A 19,322-nucleotide genomic window follows, 5' to 3' on the forward strand; every position below is an offset into this window, starting at 1 on the left:
TGGGTGACTTGTGACGTATATTTTCCACATTCCAATACGAACTTCATGCATGTTTATAGGCCGCTGTCACGAACTTCATGCATGTTTATAGGCCGCTGTCATTGGCCGATTTTAGGCTAGCCAATGGGTTGGCTCCGAATGAGAATTATATTGTCTATGGTTACGCCTTTTTTATAGTTTCTATCCTAGTCGATGGTGAGTATGTGTAGTAGTGACGTATATTTTTCAGTTACAGACTTTTATCTATGGCAAACATTAGGACCCATGGGCTCAGTACTAAAAACCCGAAGATATTGATCTAGTGAGTGGTTCATTTATGGGCCGCTGGCTGACGTCACTGTGGGAACTTCTCCAGGTGGACTCGAACACAAACATTTTATAAATGAATTATCCGCGTTGTTAGTGCGTTCTATACATTAAGTATAATGATTAAAATGGAAAGTGATAAGACTATAGAAGATGTGAACAGTAATTCGCAGGTATTTGCCTTTGTTTAAACTAAATGTGAATCCGCTTGTCAAAGTGTCAGAGGCTCTCGCTTGCACCGCCATCTTTTCAACAACACATTTCGCCTCTTTTCTACTTGAATACGAGGCTTTGTGCTACTTTGCGGCCCTAAAATGAGATTAAAACAAACATTATAACATCTATGTTGAATTACGCGCATGGTTTAATTAATAAGTGCAGTGTAATGAGTGTTTTACAGTTATTTCGCCTGCAATGCAGAGGCTAGATTTTACGACAATTTTATCGCGTTAATATTGTCGTATTTGAGTTCGATGAATTGCTATAAACATGAATAAATCCCTCTTCCACATTCCCAACGTAAGAATCGCTGTGAAAAATGGATTTAAACATAATCTCTTTTCGATATTTTGTTGAGTTTTTTGGTTGGCTTCTATATTCCGGCTAAACGTCAATTTGTGACCACGGACCGTGCAAAATTCGTCGACCTCCAAAAAGAGAAAACTTACTTTTAGCCTTGTGCAAATTCGTGTTAGGTACTGTATTTCTGTTTTGACACATTCATATTTGTCAATAATCGGAATTCGCACAGCTATCAGTTGACAAAATTTCACATTCTTTATTCACCGAACACCAGATCCAGAACCGGGATTACAGAGTAGTTAAGCTGTGATATATTTTAACAGATTTGTACCCTTTCGATTATTAATCGTTTGTCACATTGAGAGTTTTAGTCGTGTTTGGTGACCAGTTCTGAATAGCCAGGTGCTTCTCAACTTCCTCTACCCCCACCCTACACAACGTACCCCAATTGTGAACCCCATATTCCCATTGACTTAGGGCAGTTCGGACTCTTGTGTGACATTCTTATAAGTTAAAACAAATGGCAATCCATTTATTTTTGTTTCCTCTTCCTTGTGGTTGAAAGCTGATTGTTTAAGCAACATTTGAAATGATTGTTTAAGCAACATTTTCCTGATAATGATGGTATTAGGAGAACTTCAAATATTGTCAGGTGACTTGTAACTTGGAAATGTTCGTCATTCTTTAAAAAAATATTGTGTACTGTGTAGTATTCAGTACCTACCCAGTTAATTAAGCGTAGTGAACCATTTGGCATTTTATCTGTCTTTAAATTTGTTTGTTACGTTCCGGTTCTAGTTGGATGGAAGATGGTGGCCTTGTTAAATATCCTCTTTTTATCCCGCCGGAGTTGTCAGAGCTGTCAAATCGGAATAATCAATATTACAGTACTTACCCGCCTGAAGAAAGTTTAAAAAAGAATTTTCAACTGAAATGGTGACATTTCTATGGACAAATTGTATAATTCTTTATTTGAAATTAAAAAAAAAATGTTACATAAAAATATTTGGTTTATAATTAAGTAAGTACCTACTTACAAATCTTATGATTTATAGGAAATTTTGGTTTTGATTTGTTAAATTGTAATATACTTTTGTGGACGAGAGGTCTACTATGTATACATAGTTGTTTTTATTTATTTATATAATGTATTCATGTGAATGACCTCTCTGTGGTTTTGACCCTTATTAGTATTCTAAAAGACATTCACAAGTAGCTCTCTACCTGCCGTGTAAATGAACAAAAATAATACTGTTACCTTTATTCCAAGTATGCCAAAGCTGTGAGTCATACATCCAGCTTGACACATTTAAATTTGCAGTCGGTGGTGTTGCCAATGTTTATAGATGTTGGGGATACCAATGTAAATTATTAGATAAAGTCTACAAAACTACCTAACTAACCATTGTGACGTTTCTCAGGAGCGATCGTCAGAGAAGATGGACTTCCACAACTATACCTTAGCACAAATTCTTGCTTCATTCGCAATCATGCAATTTCTCAAATATACTCTTTTATTATTTTCTTGACTTTTTGATCGGGGTAAGGCTCACAACTAGAAAACCTGATGTCGCGAGTTCAAATCCTGGTGTGCGCAAGTAAATTTTATTTCATTAATTTGTGTTATTTCACAATTTACTTGTTAAGGCGATGCACTATGTCGTGTAATATTTTAAATTGAGCTGCTATCAATAACAACCCTTACGTAGACGGCGATAAGGTTTAAATTCCCTCTTAACACCACCCGCCTGTTTTGATTTATGCAAGAAAAAAACATGGCCAAAAAGTGCCTTTTATTTTATTTTGTGGATGTTCAGGCATAAATATTTAATTTTTTTTCGATCATTTTATAAATAATTTAATTTGCCCACATTATACAATAAAAACATAACCAAAAATGGCTTCGTAAGTAGGAAATTTTGAACTTTAAAGCAGTTTTCATAGGCCTATACATTATTTTTTTCTGGAATTTTAAAAAGACTTAACTAAAAAATACTCGATCATTTCAAAGGCCAAGATGTATTCTACTCGCAGTATTTAATTAAAGCATCTGAAACATTTCTAGGCGACCAAATTTTCAAACCAAAAACACATGATTTTGCATTACTACGTATGGCATCGCCTTAAAAATAATATATAGTATTTTTGTGGCACTTTCCAGGTAAGACCACATTTTCAGAATGGAAACATTGCTTGAAATGGCTTTGGCCGTGTTTGGTGACCAGATCTGAATAGCCAGGTACTATCCCAACGGTCTCTTCCCCATCTCCTTCCTCTCCCCACTATCTTCAGTCTCACTGGCTCCAGACGGTTGGCAGCAGTTGGAACTCTTGTGCGGTTTCACCCAAAAAAAACTATTTTGTATTCACTTATCTTGACTCGACTCAAGTACATATTTGATTTGCTTGGTCGTGCCATGCCTTCCTGAGTAGTACCCCTTTCTTCTTCTACCAATCACTTTTGCATTAAATATTCTCTTACACTCCTTTCTCTGTTCATCTTCTCCATATGCCCAAACCATCTAAGCGTTCCTTTAATAAAAATAATAATATTTTGATGATTTGTATAGCGCGGTTTTTGTGCAAAATCACCTCAAGGGCACTGTAACCTTGTTAATCTTTCTTAATATTGTTCTTAAACTTTGCATTCTTTCTAGATCTCAACATTTGTAACATGGTGCAACATGCTTTTACCACCCTTACGTCTCGGGGATCTCATTTCTATGGTTGACAAAATGACAATTCAACACACCTTTAAAAAGTGATATAAAGTCATTTTCATAGATTTTCTATAGATTTCAATTGCCTTTGTAATTATGTGTGCTTAATGCGTTTTGGGTCTTACCGGGACTTCAGAAACAATCCAAAGTAATGTGTGTTTGTATAGATTCTGTCGACTTTCATCCTTCCTATAGCCAGTTCTACAGATTTCGATAGCACAACTGATAGAATATACATAATCGATTTATTTAAAAAAATGATGTGTTTGTTTGTTCCTATATCACCACCTGTAAAGCATTGTAAAATCTATATTTCTTTGTGCTGGGACTAACTACTGAAATGATGATTAATAATATACAAGTGACAAATTATTTATCTAAACACTTCTATGCATCTTTTGTATTCAATCAATAACAAAAACAAATTATTGCTTATAATTCTTAGAATGAATTCTGTAGATAATGATAAGAAATAGTAGTGATGATTTAAGATTGTAAACTTTATCTATTTATTTTTATGTGAATACTGCACAAAAGTCACAACTCCCAGCGGGACTATCAAATACAATTGCGCTATTGCGTACTAACATCTTGTCGAAACTTGTTCCACTATTAGTATGTGATGCGCCAAGATCGGATTCGGCAGTTTCCGGTCGTTTTAGCGTTTTGAGAATTGGAGGTAAAAATGTGGAACCAAGTTTTTCATTTCCTCATCTAAGTATAATACATCGTCTATATTTGTATATCGCGATTTGGGGAATGATGTGAGATTGTGAAGAGTAAGTTGGGAAATACTTTGCAATTAAAGATATATTCCCTAAACACGACTAAAGCCGTTTCAAGCAATGTTTTGATTCTGAATGATGATCTTTCTCTAGGGTATCGAGGTTAGATATTGAGAGTACATGGCGTCCCCAATTGTGGTCCGTCGTGAGGCTGGGGAGGGGAAGTACCCGGCTATTTAAATCTGGTCACTAAACAAGGCTAAAGCCATTTAATGTATTTTGAATAATCTCATTCTGATAATCGTTTTTTTTTTTTTTTCCAATGTCATCTTTGGGAATGCTGTGTGAAGGTTATTTTTAAGGAGAGGAAGGAGTGAAGACCCATGTTCACTCATTCACCCATTGTAGGAGGGAGGAAACACATTTTCTTTTAAAAATTTATCTGTGTTTTTGGTCCACCATTGTCGATAAATTGAAGTGGTAAATACTCTTCAGTATCGCCCTGGCCGAAGACCTTCCTCTCCCCCATCTCCATCCCCTCCCCACTACCACCAGCCTCACAACGTACCCCAATTGGGGATTCCGCAGTCCCACTAGCTCGTAACGCTTTAAGATTCACATCTCAATTATTCACCATACAAAATAATGACTAGCTAATGTGCTCTAGTTTTGCAAGAGTACACAAACATTGCCATGTCCTTCTCTACCACTGAATAGATAAACCTATAGAAGTGTGTTGTGGACGTTTCCGTGTGCCCGAAATCAATTTTCCCTCACTTTGGGTGAAATCTATCAAAAATTTTAATATTAGTAAACTGGAAACGAATGTGAAACCTTACTGAGCTACCCCGTTCTAAGGTCACATTGCACATGGAAATATGGAGGCCGGGAGGTGCTGATGGAATAAAGCATTATCTAAAAGAAAAACGTAGCGTTAATCTTTGTTAGGTTGCAACATTGTGTATATATTCTTCCTTCCCGTGTCCATAATCTATATCATAATACTTCTTTTGAAGTCTGTTATTTTTTTAATGGTTTTTATTGCAAGAACTGATCTTGAACAGATACTCTATATCATTCAGCTGTCTGGCGCGTAGGAGTCAAAATTTCTTGCATAAATTTGTAAGATTGTTTTTTTTTAAAATCTGTAAAGATCACACTTCTAGGATTTTTTTGTTTTTATTGACGTAGTAAATAAATGCTCTCTTCGTGTTTTGTGAATTTGAATTTTACCTTGCGACACTACTAAAAATTCAAATTTATGACCAAAGAATTTGTGGCAAATGTTTGATTTGTATTCTCTATCCAAAACATACATTCTTACTTCTTGAAATGTTTACCAGAGAGGTAGATACTCACAGTATCGCCCTGGAGAAATCACCATTTAGAATCCAAACAGTACATGCTTTAAAAGACTTTTGTTAATCTAATTTTAATACTGCGCAAGAGTCTGGAACTAGTGAGACTGACATCCTCAAATGAGGCTGTTTTGTGAGGCTGAAGGAAGATAGGAAGGGAAGGAGATGGTGAAGAGAAAGGTGGGGAAGTACTTGACTATTCAATTCTGGTCACCAAACGGTTCAAAAAGCCATTTGAATTCTGAATGTTGGTCTTTCACCAGGGTGATACTGGGAGTTTCTTCCACTCGCATCTTGCTTCAGCATTTTTGAATGACCAGATCTGAGTAGCCTGGTGTTTCTCGTTCTTCCTCTCCCCTCCCCACCTTCTTTAACCTCGCAAGATTTAAAATTTAGCTTGGAAACTAGACGTCATGCAAATCTTGCATTACTTAGTTTTAACATAATCCATAACTATATTGATAGCCCGTTCCTCTTGGAATGCTATGGTTTATACGTGCCCGAAAACTTCAGCCGTAGTCGTCGACACGACTTATTCAAAATACCATACGGAAGAACAGATATTCTAGCACAACATAGCATGACAAGAGGAATGGTGCTATTGAATGAAATCTCAGAAGCACTAGATATATATAATTCTTCTTTAAATAGCCTAAAGTTTTTTTTGTATAATAATTATCTTGATAGGTGTTAAGATTGTCAAATTGAGAATTGTACAGTAATTGGATAATTTATCTGTTGTGCAATAAATAAAAAAATAAAAAAATAAAAAAAAAAGATACCGGAATCGGGGATGTCACAGTACCATTGGCTCCGTACAGTTAGAATTCTTGTGCGGTATAACAAAAAACGTTTTAATAATTCAAGATGACTTCCTTTCCCTTCAAAATGCCAACAGTTGTTGACTTTTACTTCCTCAAGTATCATCGGGGAAACAAATATGAAGCCGATTTTCCTAGAATCGCTTTAGATTAGTTCACTCTCTCTGATTGGATCCGCTCCAGTGGACCGCGATTCATTTTTTGCACATCTTGTTACATAGCCTGCCACTGACTAGATATTTCCTAGTGTTGTTATGCAATACTGATTAGAAAGAATACTGAGTTTGTCTAATTACATTATAAGACCCCTTTGACTCCTAGACCCATATAGGACAACGAACCTTTTGACACCTAGACCCCCATGTAGGACAATGAAATTACATTACAAGACCTTTTGACTCCTAGACCACCATGTAGGACAATGAAATTACATTACAAGACCTTTTGACTCCTAGACCACCATGTAGGACAATGAAATTACATTACAAGACCTTTTGACTCCTAGACCACCATGTAGGACAATGAAATTACATTATAAGACCTTTTGACTCCTAGACCACCATGTAGGACAATGAAATTACATTATAAGACCTTTTGACTCCTAGACCACCATGTAGGACAATGAAATTACATTATAAGACCTTTTGACTCCTAGACCACCATGTAGGACAATGAAATTACATTATAAGACCTTTTAACTCCTAGACCACCATGTAGGACAATGAAATTACATTATAAGACCTTTTGACTCCTAGACCACCATGTAGGACAATGAAATTACATTATAAGACCTTTTGACTCCTAGACCACCATGTAGGACAATGAAATTTCATTCTGCAATAGACAGCTTACTCTAAGGTCAGCAGATCTAGATAATAATAATAATAATTGGATGACTTGAATAGCGCCGTTTTTGTGCAAAATCACCTCAAGGGCGCTGTAGATTTTAGTAATCGAACTTTCTAGGTCAAATTGGGCCGTTTACTATGGTCGTTCTTTTCGTGCAACAGGCCCACTCATCTGGAATAGACTTCCCTCAGCTCTTACTAATCTCCAGAATTTGGCTGAATTTAAACGGGCTTTAAAAACAAAATTATTTAAAAAATCTTACCATTCATAAATCTTAACTTCTTTTCAATATTTTATAATAAGCCATATTCTAAAACTTCCTGTAATTGTTTGGATTCGGTTGTCTCCTTATTGTACCTTTTTAAAATGTCTCAGAAAATTCTCATTTCTGTGCACAAACCTGTGCCTCCTGTTTTATATTATGTTTTAGTTTTAATATTCTTGTTTTGTCCTGTCCTGCTGTTATTGTTATTCTAAATTTTGTCATCACTTTGTATAAACAGTATATTTAGTGTTATGATATTAGATCTGTATTGGGTAAGGCACACTGTAGGAATAATTTTAAGAACCACTAATACTGAATTACCATTTTTAAGCTTGTTGTAGTTAACCTCTCAGAAAAGGACTTTTATTTACTTTGTGTTCCTTTGCGAACTGTCAAAACGCGAAAATTTTTGTGTTATTCACGAGTTTTGTTAAAAGCTTCATAACTCGCGTTTTGGGAAACGTAGCCTCATTCTAAAAAATGTTTTGGAAAGATTATGAAATTCACTATCGTATTGTTTTGTTATACGTAAATATTTGCGTTTCTAAATATACATTTTCTGAAAACGTCAAAAATATGTAAAAATCGCTGACCATTATTTCAAAGCTGTGAAAAATGTACTATTTTCTGAGTATCATAAAGAAATAACACTTTATATATTGAAGAAATATAATTAAAAACTATTAGTCACCTCAAAATATTAACCGTCCAAACTAAAATATTTTTAATAAATTATTTAAAAACGCAATAAATTATGAACGAACAAGATGACAAGTCCAATCGACTTAGATAATGCACCTCGAAATTCCATAGATATTCTTGAATGCAGACGCGTAGCGTTATTCATTATCGATACTCTGTTTTTTAAATCATGGCAATCCGTATACTAGTGATGGAAATAAATCGATTTTTGTAAAATCTCGCGCGTTTACGTGAAAAGACGTACTAATGTCTTGACCGCTATTATCATATTTACGTCTTTTGACGTTCTAATGTTCCGAGTGGTTAAGCGCACTTGAAGTGAAATGACACTAAACTGCGCTATATAAATGCCATGTTATTATTATAGTATGAACTCTGAGCTCACGGCTCTCGTTCATTGAGTTGACTCTCTGAGCCATATAAAGATATTGAACTGGTACTTTGACTCCCATCCACAAGATATTTTTCAATTTCTCCGTCTAGTCTCGGTATGCATTTAAAAATATAAATAAAGCAACTCATTTTACAGCCTTGTAATTAATATTAATTAGAATACTTATTAATCAATTTATATGTCGTTAAAGTTAGATATTGATAAAATTAAATGTTATTAACCTCGTGTTATGAGAACAAACTTCTGAAACGTGGTTCTATTAGTAATTTACAGTTTGACAAGGATAAATTTACATTAGCATTATGGGGATGCCAGCACAAAATAAATACAGGGTTTTCCAATAAGAGGTGTTATTTTTGAATAGCCCGCTATTTTGGTAGATGTTACTTTTGAAGCTGTCATTTTTTGACATTTGACAAGTAGAAACTACGCCATTAATAAAAATGGAACGATACACGCTTCAACAACGCATTGAAATTATTAAAATTCACTTGAGTGAATCAAATGCAAATCATCTTGAGTGATGAAGCCCATTTCCACGTCAACAAGCAAAATTGTCGCATCTGGGGCTCGGAAAACCCAAGAGTTATTGATGAAAAGTCTCTCTATCCTCAACGTGTGACTGTTTGGTGCAGTTTATGGTCCGGCGGAGTCACTGGACCTTACTTTTTCTAAAATGAGGCTGGAGCAACAGTTACGGTGAATGGATTGCGCTATCGAGAGATGATTAGTGATTTTTTATGGCGGGAATTGGATGGTATTGATCTGGACAACGTTTACTTTCAACAAGACGGCGCTACGTGCCACACAAGCAACGAAACCATTGATCTTTTACGATTGAATATCAAAATAACACCTCTTATTGGAAAACCCTATACATTGAGAACACAAGTTATTCAACTCTATTGCACGATGCTTTATTTTGTATTTGGTCATTAGTGTGGAGTTGTGGTTGTGCAATGCAAGTGCGTGGACCACAACACTGTTGACCGTTGTGGTCCGCGCATTTGACTTGCTTTTAATTAAACTTAAACTCTTGAGTTTAATCATGCATAATGGAAATAGAGGTAGCGAAGTTAGCAGTCCACAATGGAGTGCTGGTACCTACCCTGATGTATGGAAGCGAGGCATGGAACTGGCAAAGAAATGATGAAAGTAGATCGAATGCTGTTGAAATGAGATTTCTGAGCGTATGTGTGGTAAAACCATGTATGATTGTGTGAGGAATGTGGAGATCCGCAAAGAGTGCAAGGCGGATGTAAGCGTAATGAGTAAGATTAAGAAAGGGACGCTTAGATGGTTTCGGCATGTAGAGCGAAGAAAGGAGTGTAAGGAGGATATATGATGCATATGCGAATGGTAGCAGAAGTCGGGGATGCCCGAGGAAGGCATGGCACGATCAAGTGAATCAGATACTCGAGTCGGGCCATGTCAAGAGTCAGAATAATAGAAGAGTATGTATGAGACGATGTATGAATGTGAATGAGGCAAGGAGCGTGTGCCGAGACCGAGTTGTTTGGCGGTCCGTCCTCATGGACATGGTTAGTTAGTTAGTTAAGCTTGTACGACGTGGAAGGATGCCAATTGTCGCCATCGTCTTTGTAATGATAGAAGTTTTTGTTGCATAGGTAGAAACAAAGACGGGGCGTCGCTGTGCGTAATGCAATACGAGCAGTATGAGTACCGCTGCCCCGGGAACCATTCATTAAATAATCAACACCTCTTGTCATAGGTCACCTCAAATGCTTCGCTTTGTTTGGTGACTTGGCAGTGGTGCCCGGGTTCAAAAAAAATTTCTCAACACAGAATCCCCAGAGATGACATAGGCCTTGAGCGAAATTCTTTTACTCGAGGCATCCTGTAAAAAAAAAACACCGTATGGGTGAACAATGTTAGCGAAACTCGCAAAGTGCCGTTTCATACTAATATTCATGGCCCATCTCCCTTGTTTCTATTATCTATAAATTTAATGCTTAATAGCGTAAATGATTTGTCGTAAATACAACCTTATTGTATTGTCTATAATAAATTATTATTTATTAATTTTTTGCCTCGTGACCCCAACTGACCTCTTTCGGCAGTTATAATATTCCCCAAGAATATAATTCCTTTCTCTGAATATTATAATGTTTGCCACGCTTATAACAATGGCCTGGGAAAGTCTGCCGTGTGTATGGCATATTTTGAGTAAAACGAATCGTCTAATAAAAGTTATCCTCTGCTTGATTGGATATGAAAAAATTACTGTGCATACTTTCAAATTATATCGGCTTGATGCATAACACATAACACCCGGTTCCCACGGCTGTATGCGATTTAAATTGGGATTAGATTAAGGCGTAATCTAAACAACCTGATTGTGAAGTATTTTAATGATATGGTCTAGCGGTTAAAATCTTCGGATGCCAGATTTCGCAGTTTTGAAACTCGTCGTTTGCAAATAAATTTTATTTGTGTTTATTTCATTTGCAACACATTCCAGAGTGATAAAAGCGATTGTCGCCTTGTTGAAAGGCAAACATTCCAGATCAGATCTGAATAACTAGGTACTCTCCAACCTTCCCCTTTCTCGTATTCCCACATTCTTAAAGCCTCGCAACATCACCCAGATTGGGGATAACTTAGTCCCGCTGGCTTTGAGCAGTGCGGCTCTTGCGCAGTGACAAAATAAAACAAAAATATTAATACAAAGAAACTTCGTAAAATAACACAAAAAAGAAAAATAGACATATTGCATAGGAAGTAAAAAAAGTCAGAGTAAGCAAAAAAAGTAACGATACAGAAAACAATGACCTCAAATTTTGCTTCCTTATAAAAACAACAACGATCGGCAAAAATTTTATTTCCTGACAAAACAAAGACAGCACAATTTCAATGTCATGAACCTCTTTTTGAATTCAGCTTGTCTCGGTAAATTAACAGAATGATGAACTTAGGAATTCGATTACTAATTCAAATGAATCGAAGTGTTGCAAATTTAGTTTAATCGATTTAAGAAATTGGATATTTCAAAGGAATTAACGGTTTATTTTTAGAAGTTAAGTATTTTCATCTATATAAATAAAAATGTTTTTATTTAATTTTTTTGAACTTTGCCATCTGTCGGACATAAAAGCAACACGCGCTATTGTTTCTCTATCTGCACAGACAGACTGATCCACAGCAGCGCGTGGCGGGGTACATCTAGTAAGTTAATTAAATTGTCATTGAAAATAAAATATAACGTGTATCCCGCGTTGCTAGGTGTTATCCTTAGGAAATATACATACACAATCTAGACTTTTCAGTAGGCCTTTATAAGATATACAATTCCGTAGTACATTTTGATGTATCTCATAAGGTTTAGCCAGCGTTAGCAATGTAAGCGCCCGAAAATATATTTTTATGACTTTATTATAAAACACTGACTTTTCTCTACTTTCTATAAATATAATATGCATGTATTATATTAATAAACCTTCAGGAAGAAATTCTCTAAATGATGGTGAAAACCCTATCAAAATCTGTAGCGTAGTTTAGAAGAACTGAGCGCACCAACAGACAGATGCCGGATAGAGACTTTATTTTATACTATTTAGAGAAGCTAAATATTTCAGGTTGCGAATAACTTGACAATTCCGACTACCGAGATGAAAATTTTGCTTGTGCAATGATGGAGGACTTAGCTAGCATAATAATTGAAAAATTATATTTTAGGTTAGTAGTTGAGTGATCTAAAGCTATGGATTCTCAATGCGGCCTTGTGGGTTCAATCCCCTGCTAGCTGTTAGTCTTCCATTATTGCACAAGCAATATTTATTATTATTATTATTTAACAATAAGTTTAATGGTAATTCAAGTTGGGACCAACCATACATATTCACAAAGTTTCTTTGAAATGGATTGGGCGGTTTTGGAGATTAGCATGCACAAACACAGTGACACTTGTTAAGTAGTTATATAATTGTAATAATATGTTTGTGTGTTTTATGTAGTTTCCGGTGACCGTCCTATTGGAGTCGAACAGGCGGAGAGACTCTACGGCCACACAGGAGAGGGAGAGAGAAGCTCACAGAGCCGAGAGGGAGGCATGTCTCGCCTACTTCCCGGGGTGGAACGAGGCGGACCAGGTTATTAGCTGAACTTCCTTATAAGATGTTGGATTATTATAATAATATGGTTCCATGACAACAAAAGTGATGGAAAAAACTTACTTAACCTAACGTAACCTAAACTTAACTTTTAGTTTTATCATGTTCTGTTTTATTCATCAACTTTAAAAAATATGGTCATTTACCCGTATCCCTATGAGACAAAAGAAATTTAGTAAATTTCTCAAATGCAAATATAATATTGAATATTTTAATAGAAATAATATACACACTTCTACAATGTCAACAGTAACGACAGTAATGAAATAATCCAAAACTTAGCTTTACGCACTGCACACTGCAGTGCACCTCAAGGAACTTATGATTTCGTTGAACTGCAAATGCAGCCAGCCGCACTATAGGGGTTAAAGTAATTTTTTATTAGTATTTAACCTCTCAGACAAAGACTTTTATCTACTATGTGTTCCTTTGAGAACTGTCAAAACGTGATAATTTTTGTGTTATTTACGAGTTTTGCTAAAACTTCATCACTCACGTTTTGGGAAACGTAGCCTCATTCTAAAAAATGTTTTGGAAAGATTATGAAATCCACTATCGCATTGTTTGGTTATACGTAAATATTTGCGTTTCTAAATATACATTATATGAAAACCTCAAAAATATGTAAAAATCGCTTACAATTATTTCAAAGCCTTGAAAAATGTACTTTTTTCTGAGTATCATAAAGAAATACCACTTTATATATTGAAGAGATATAATTAAAAACTATTAGTTACCTCAAAATATTAACCGTCCAAACTAAAATATTTTTAATAAATTATTTAGAAACGCAATAAATTATGAACGAACAAGATGACAGATTCAATCGGCTTAGATAATGCAACTCTACGTTCCATAGATATTCTTGAATACAGACGCGTAGCGTTATTCATTATCGATACTCTGTTTTTTAAATCATGGCAATCCGTATACTAGTGATGGAAATAAATCGATTTTTGTAAAATCTCGCGCGTTTACGTGAAAAGACGTTCTAATGTCTTGACCGCTATTATCATATTTACGTCTTTTGACGTTCTAATGTTCTGAGTAGTTAAAACACTGGAAATACCTTTTGTGTATGTACTTGTATTCTGAATTAACCCATTGTTTTTGTGTTGTAGGTTGAATTTGTAAAGCAACTGTTGGAGCGGATGTGCCACTACCAACATGGCCACATCAACACATACCTCAAGCCCATGCTGCAAAGGGACTTTATCACCTTATTACCAAGTAAGTCCTCTCACCAATACTGCCACTATGTACATCCCAGGGTGTAGCGATGGGAGAGCGGGAGCCACGGTACCAGCTCAATATATTTGTACGACTCAAAGAGCCTACTCGAGAGTGCTCGTCTGGTACGGCTCTCCCCCTACAGCTCTCCCAACACCTCCCAGCGGTACTCCGCCTCGTATCTCGTATTATGTAATGAGCAGGCAGCATTCTGCTGATGCGCTCATATCCGGTTTCACAACAAGTTTGACAGCAATTGAGTTGTTTTAAGTTTGAACTAAGTCCTTCCTTCTCCAAATGTGAATCCAATAGAGCTTTGAATTGATTTATATTTGTTGCATCCATGACATGTTGTGGGAGTTTGTTCCAAGCATCCACTACTTTATTTGCAAGGAAGTGTTTTCTAGGATTAGATGCAAAAGGCGTTTTGGTGATTTTTTTTGAGTGTCCACGGAGATTTATATTTTTATTAGTAGTGAAGATTTCTTGGAGGCTAGGGCAACTGTAATGTCCAGATAAAATTTTGAAAGTCTCGATCAAGTCACCCCTTTGTCTTCTTTCTTGTAAGGTTGGTAATCTCAATTCCTTGAGTAATTTCCAATTCGTATCGTAGATCTTTCAGAGCTATTATGCTCGTTGACAACTCATCGTTTGGGTGGGATTTATCCTCCTCCACTGGCTGCGTTCCCTCGCTATTTGCCTCCAGTCCCTAGGCCTCCCCGTTTCTGCCCTAATCCTCTTCCACACGGTCTATCCACCTCTTCCTCGGTCCAAATCTGGGCACTGCTAACTTCCACTGGCGCATCCACACACTGATAAGTGTCCTGTCATCTGGCATTCTTAACTGTGTCCTATTTACATTAACCCCGCACAGGAGGCCCTGAGGAAAATAATTAACCGTTTGAGTGCCAAAAAATTCATACATTTGCTTGTAAAATGCCATCAAAAATTAATTATTTTTTATGAAACTATATATTTTTTTAAAACCCCAAAAATTCTTTGAATATTCAAGGATTTCGATAAATCAAAATATGATATTGGTTTAGAATCACGCGGAGGAGGATCCCGAAGTCCAGGCGTTTCGAAAAAATGAGAATTTTCGGTAGAAAAATTGGTTCCGGGAGGTACATTTGAAAATGAGTAATTTCCGGTGTTACTCTCCATTTCTTGGTCACGATCCGAAGAATTACTCGAAATTCGCATCCTGCGGTTGGGAAACACAGGTATAATATCACTGACATCACTATCATCAGAGCTACTCTTACTCCAACTTGAATTAGAGGAGTGGAAATCGTCGCTCCCGCTGTCAGACATTTCAGAGACGTTATATTTTTTCAATGAACTAAAATAAAACAAATAATAAATGAATCTGAAATTTAAACGGTTTACTACAATCTTATCGACGGAAATCGACGATCGGCAATCTTCGTTAAAACACGAATCGACGAGAGTCGACGATTGGCAATCAAACGGTTAATAATGTCATCTTTTAGGATGCTGTGTGAAGTGTCTTTTTTTAAGGAAAGGAAGGAGAGGAAGTTCTTGGAAGGTCAGTGTGTCCTGGAGTGACGGACATATGAATATATCCCTCCCACTGCGGAGCAAGGCGATGGGTTGAGAGAACAGTTGGAGAGCTCAAAGGGTCTCCCGTAACCCTCCTCTTCTGATCTGGCACACCACGAGCTTGGTGGGCAGGCGCATCCTGAACACAATTCATGCGATTAACTAACTCACCAAATGCAGCGACCCACTTGGGGCGACTATGGCAGAGGTGTTGGTTGTCCAATAAATGGTTCCCGGGGCGGCGGTACCAAAACTACCTCCCAAATTAAGAATGAAGATATCTAACATTATATGTTTTTTGTGTTCCAGTTAAAGGCTTGGAGCACATAGCAGAGAGCATCCTGTCGTACCTGGACGCACGCTGGCTATGCGCCGCCGAGCTGGTCTGCCGGGAGTGGCAGAGGGTCATCTCCGAGGGGATGCTGTGGAAGAAGCTGGTGGAGAGGAAGGTGCGCACCGACTCGCTCTGGAGAGGGCTGGCCGAACGGAGAGGCTGGTGAGTACCTAACTAACTGATTTATTAACTTTTAAACTAATGTGTTAATTAATCAACTAATGTATCAACTAATTAACTAATATGTTTAGTAATTAACTTTTGTGTTAACTATAGTATTAACTGCTGTTTTATTCATCCGATGTGTTAACTATTAACTTAATGTGTTAACTAATTAACTATTGCATTAACTATTTAATTTGGGAGGCAGGTTTAGGTACCGCCGTCCCGGGAAGCATTTATTGGATGACCAACACCTCTGCCATAGGTCACCCCCAAGTTCGTCGCTACGTTTGGTTATTTACCAGGGGTGTAGTAGAGACTGGTTTGGGGAGACACTTAGAGCTCTACAGCTGGTTTCTTGGGAGGGATAGAGACTTCGTCTGTCACATCCGCCCTTCATACCTTTTTCTTCCCAGAACTACCTCTCCTTCCTTAAAGATACCCTCCACACAGCATCCCCAAAGATGATATAGGCTCTGAGGGAAATTTTGGACAAATCTTTTACAAACCTGCAAGCAATGGCGGTCGATGACTTTGGAATTTATTACATTTATTTGGAAGTGTGTATGGCAAACTTTTAAATGCAAATACATAGTGAAGTGTTGCCACTTTCTAATGCCGCTTAAATCATATATCTCACCGTATCAGTTAGTGACGTAAAGTACACTATTGCTGTTGGTGTACTGTGTATTAAAAAGATCTAAGGGATTAATTGATGTTGTATGTATGTTGCAGGATACAATACTTGTTCAAGCCAAAGCCGGGCTGCCTGCACCCCGGCCACAGCTTCTACCGCGCTCTCTTCCCCAAGATCATCCAGGACATCGACTCCATCGAGAACAACTGGCGCATGGGCCGCCACAACCTGCAGCGCATCAACTGCCGCAGTGAAAACAGCAAGGGCGTCTACTGCCTGCAGTACGACGACCACAAGATTGTCTCGGGCCTCAGAGATAACACCATCAAGATATGGGACAGAAATACCCTGCAATGTATAAAGGTGACCATTGACTTTTTCTCACGGGACCAATATACTCTTTATTTTATGGGCACTTCCCGTTTCCAACGGGGGTAGCTAAAATGTGATTTGTCGCGGGTTTGAGTACCGCCGCTCCGGGAACCATTTATCAGATAACCAACACCTCTGCCATTGGTCACTCCAGGTGGTTCGCTACGTTTGTTGATACAAAACTAATTCCGGCGAGTGCTCGTACGGACGTCATGGAAGTTCGTCCTCTTCCTTTTAACTTACTATATACTAGAACGATGACGTCACTAGTGATTCGCTGGGATTACTCGTGATACTAGAACCAAAGGGAACAATCTCTCACTTGTACCTAGAGACACCCATTCATAGCTTTAATTTTTAAGAAATGTAGCATTAATTATTGAAAAAATAGCTTTTATAGCTTTAATTTTGTATTTATAGCCAAATAGGATAACGTCAAGGAATGGGTGTCGGCAAGAGGGGAAAAACAATTAAATTAGCAAAATCACTTGAAACATGTTTATTGTATTATTGATTGAATCTCAACATGGCACATGTTTCTACAGTAGAGTGTGTTAGGTTGTTCTACGATCTGTCAATACAAGATTATAGCGACTAAAAAATCTTTCTTCGTCAAAACTATTCACAGGAAAAACACCATTTATCGCTTTAATTCGCGAAAATATCGTTAATGCTATGAATGGGTGTCTTTACTTATATCTTTCGTCAAAACAACTTTTGGCTAAAGAAATTTTAGATACTTTGCAACAAAACTATAAAAAGCATTTCCGCTGGCCGTTAGACAGAACACTAATTATTCTAAATATAAATTAGATTCCAAGTCTTTGGATCATCAGCCAAGACAGATCAAACATCAACGATTTTATTAAAACCTGTTTATAAGTATGTATTTCCAACGGTACGATGCTGATTATCTTTTAATTAAATGTAATTTTTGTTGTAAACTGCTCTCAACACAGGATTTTCTAGTGACGCAGACACAGTACATAACCAATGTAATGTAATTAATAAAGTTAAAGAAATAAATAAATAAAAAAATTGAGAATTCCATATCGGGCGAACAAAGGTTCGGCTTGTTTCCAAAATCAATAAACTTTGTCGAATTCCGCCTCACGCTCAATATGCAAAAAAAATAGCCAGCCAAAGCGGAATTCGACAACTTTATCCCAAAATCGAATATTTTGTTACAGAATTTAGTAAGACACTTTTACAAATGTTTTATAATTTACTCACTACAGTAAAAACGAACACGTAAAATATGGGAGAACGCCTTGCGGAGAAAAATCCTACAATGGACTTCGTTGTAAACCGTTACCTTACTTTAGCGAGCTTTGCTTTTGTGCGCAGGTTCTGTTTTATTCGAAGTGCGTTCGTTGGAGGTACAAATTATCATGGTTTGATTTAACCAAGAGTTGGACTGTACCAGCAAATATGATGTTGGTCTCTAATCGATTGTTAATGTTTCCAGGTGTTAACGGGTCACACGGGGTCGGTGCTCTGCCTGCAGTACGATGAGCGCGTCATCATCAGCGGGTCGTCTGACGCCACCGTTCGTGTGTGGGACGCCAACACGGGCGACATGGTTAACACGCTCATCCACCACTGCGAGGCCGTGCTGCACTTGCGCTTCACCAACGGGCTCATGGTCACATGCAGTAAGGTACGTGACTATAAATGGTACAATATCAGACAATATTAAGTGTATTTGACTATTATATTTTGCTTTTGTTAAAAGTCAACTCGAGTACAATTCTCCTGTCTGGAATTTGGAACCCACATTACAATATTCATGTACAAGCTATTGAAGTCAACTTGAGTACAATTCTCATGTCTGGAATTTGGAACCCACGTTACAATATTCATGTACAAGCTATCGAAGTCAACTTGAGTACAATTCTCATGTCTGGAATTTGGAACCCACGTTACAATATTCATGTACAAGCTATCGAAGTCAACTTGAGTACAATTCTCCTCAGGTTGATACAGTAGAACCTCGTTAATTCGAAATCCAGCGGACATCAAAAATCAAATTTCGAATTAACGAATTCCCACGTAATTCGAAATTTTGTGAAAAAAAAAAAAAAAAAATACGCCGAAAATCGATTTTCTCGGCCGCCTCTTCAAATCCGGGTGGTATTTTAGCTGTAAATTCGTATTAATACCAATTATTTCTTTATTTTCGCGGTCGATTACCGTAGCGGCCGGCCCTTTAAATTCAGATATTCGCAATAAA

General features: G+C 37.1%; 1 protein-coding gene across 2 annotated transcripts in view; it reads left to right on the forward strand.

Moving 5' to 3' along the window:
• Positions 1 to 326: 326 nt before the first annotated feature.
• The window catches only part of slmb (beta-transducin repeat containing E3 ubiquitin protein ligase slmb), a 35,627-nt gene continuing 16,631 nt past the window's right edge, over positions 327 to 19,322 (forward strand). For both annotated transcript variants that reach the window (XM_089648773.1, XM_089648774.1), the window contains exons 1-6: positions 327 to 479; positions 12,636 to 12,770; positions 13,913 to 14,021; positions 15,894 to 16,080; positions 16,816 to 17,080; positions 18,558 to 18,749. In XM_089648773.1, the coding sequence (XP_089504899.1) occupies positions 426 to 479; positions 12,636 to 12,770; positions 13,913 to 14,021; positions 15,894 to 16,080; positions 16,816 to 17,080; positions 18,558 to 18,749 (942 nt within the window). In that variant the 5' untranslated portion in view covers positions 327 to 425. The remainder of the gene's footprint in view (positions 480 to 12,635; positions 12,771 to 13,912; positions 14,022 to 15,893; positions 16,081 to 16,815; positions 17,081 to 18,557; positions 18,750 to 19,322) is intronic.

This window comes from Hesperophylax consimilis, chromosome 28 (assembly GCF_061612785.1).
Source record: "Hesperophylax consimilis isolate HC1 chromosome 28, BYU_Hcon_1.0, whole genome shotgun sequence".
Lineage (NCBI taxonomy): Eukaryota > Metazoa > Arthropoda > Insecta > Trichoptera > Limnephilidae > Hesperophylax > Hesperophylax consimilis.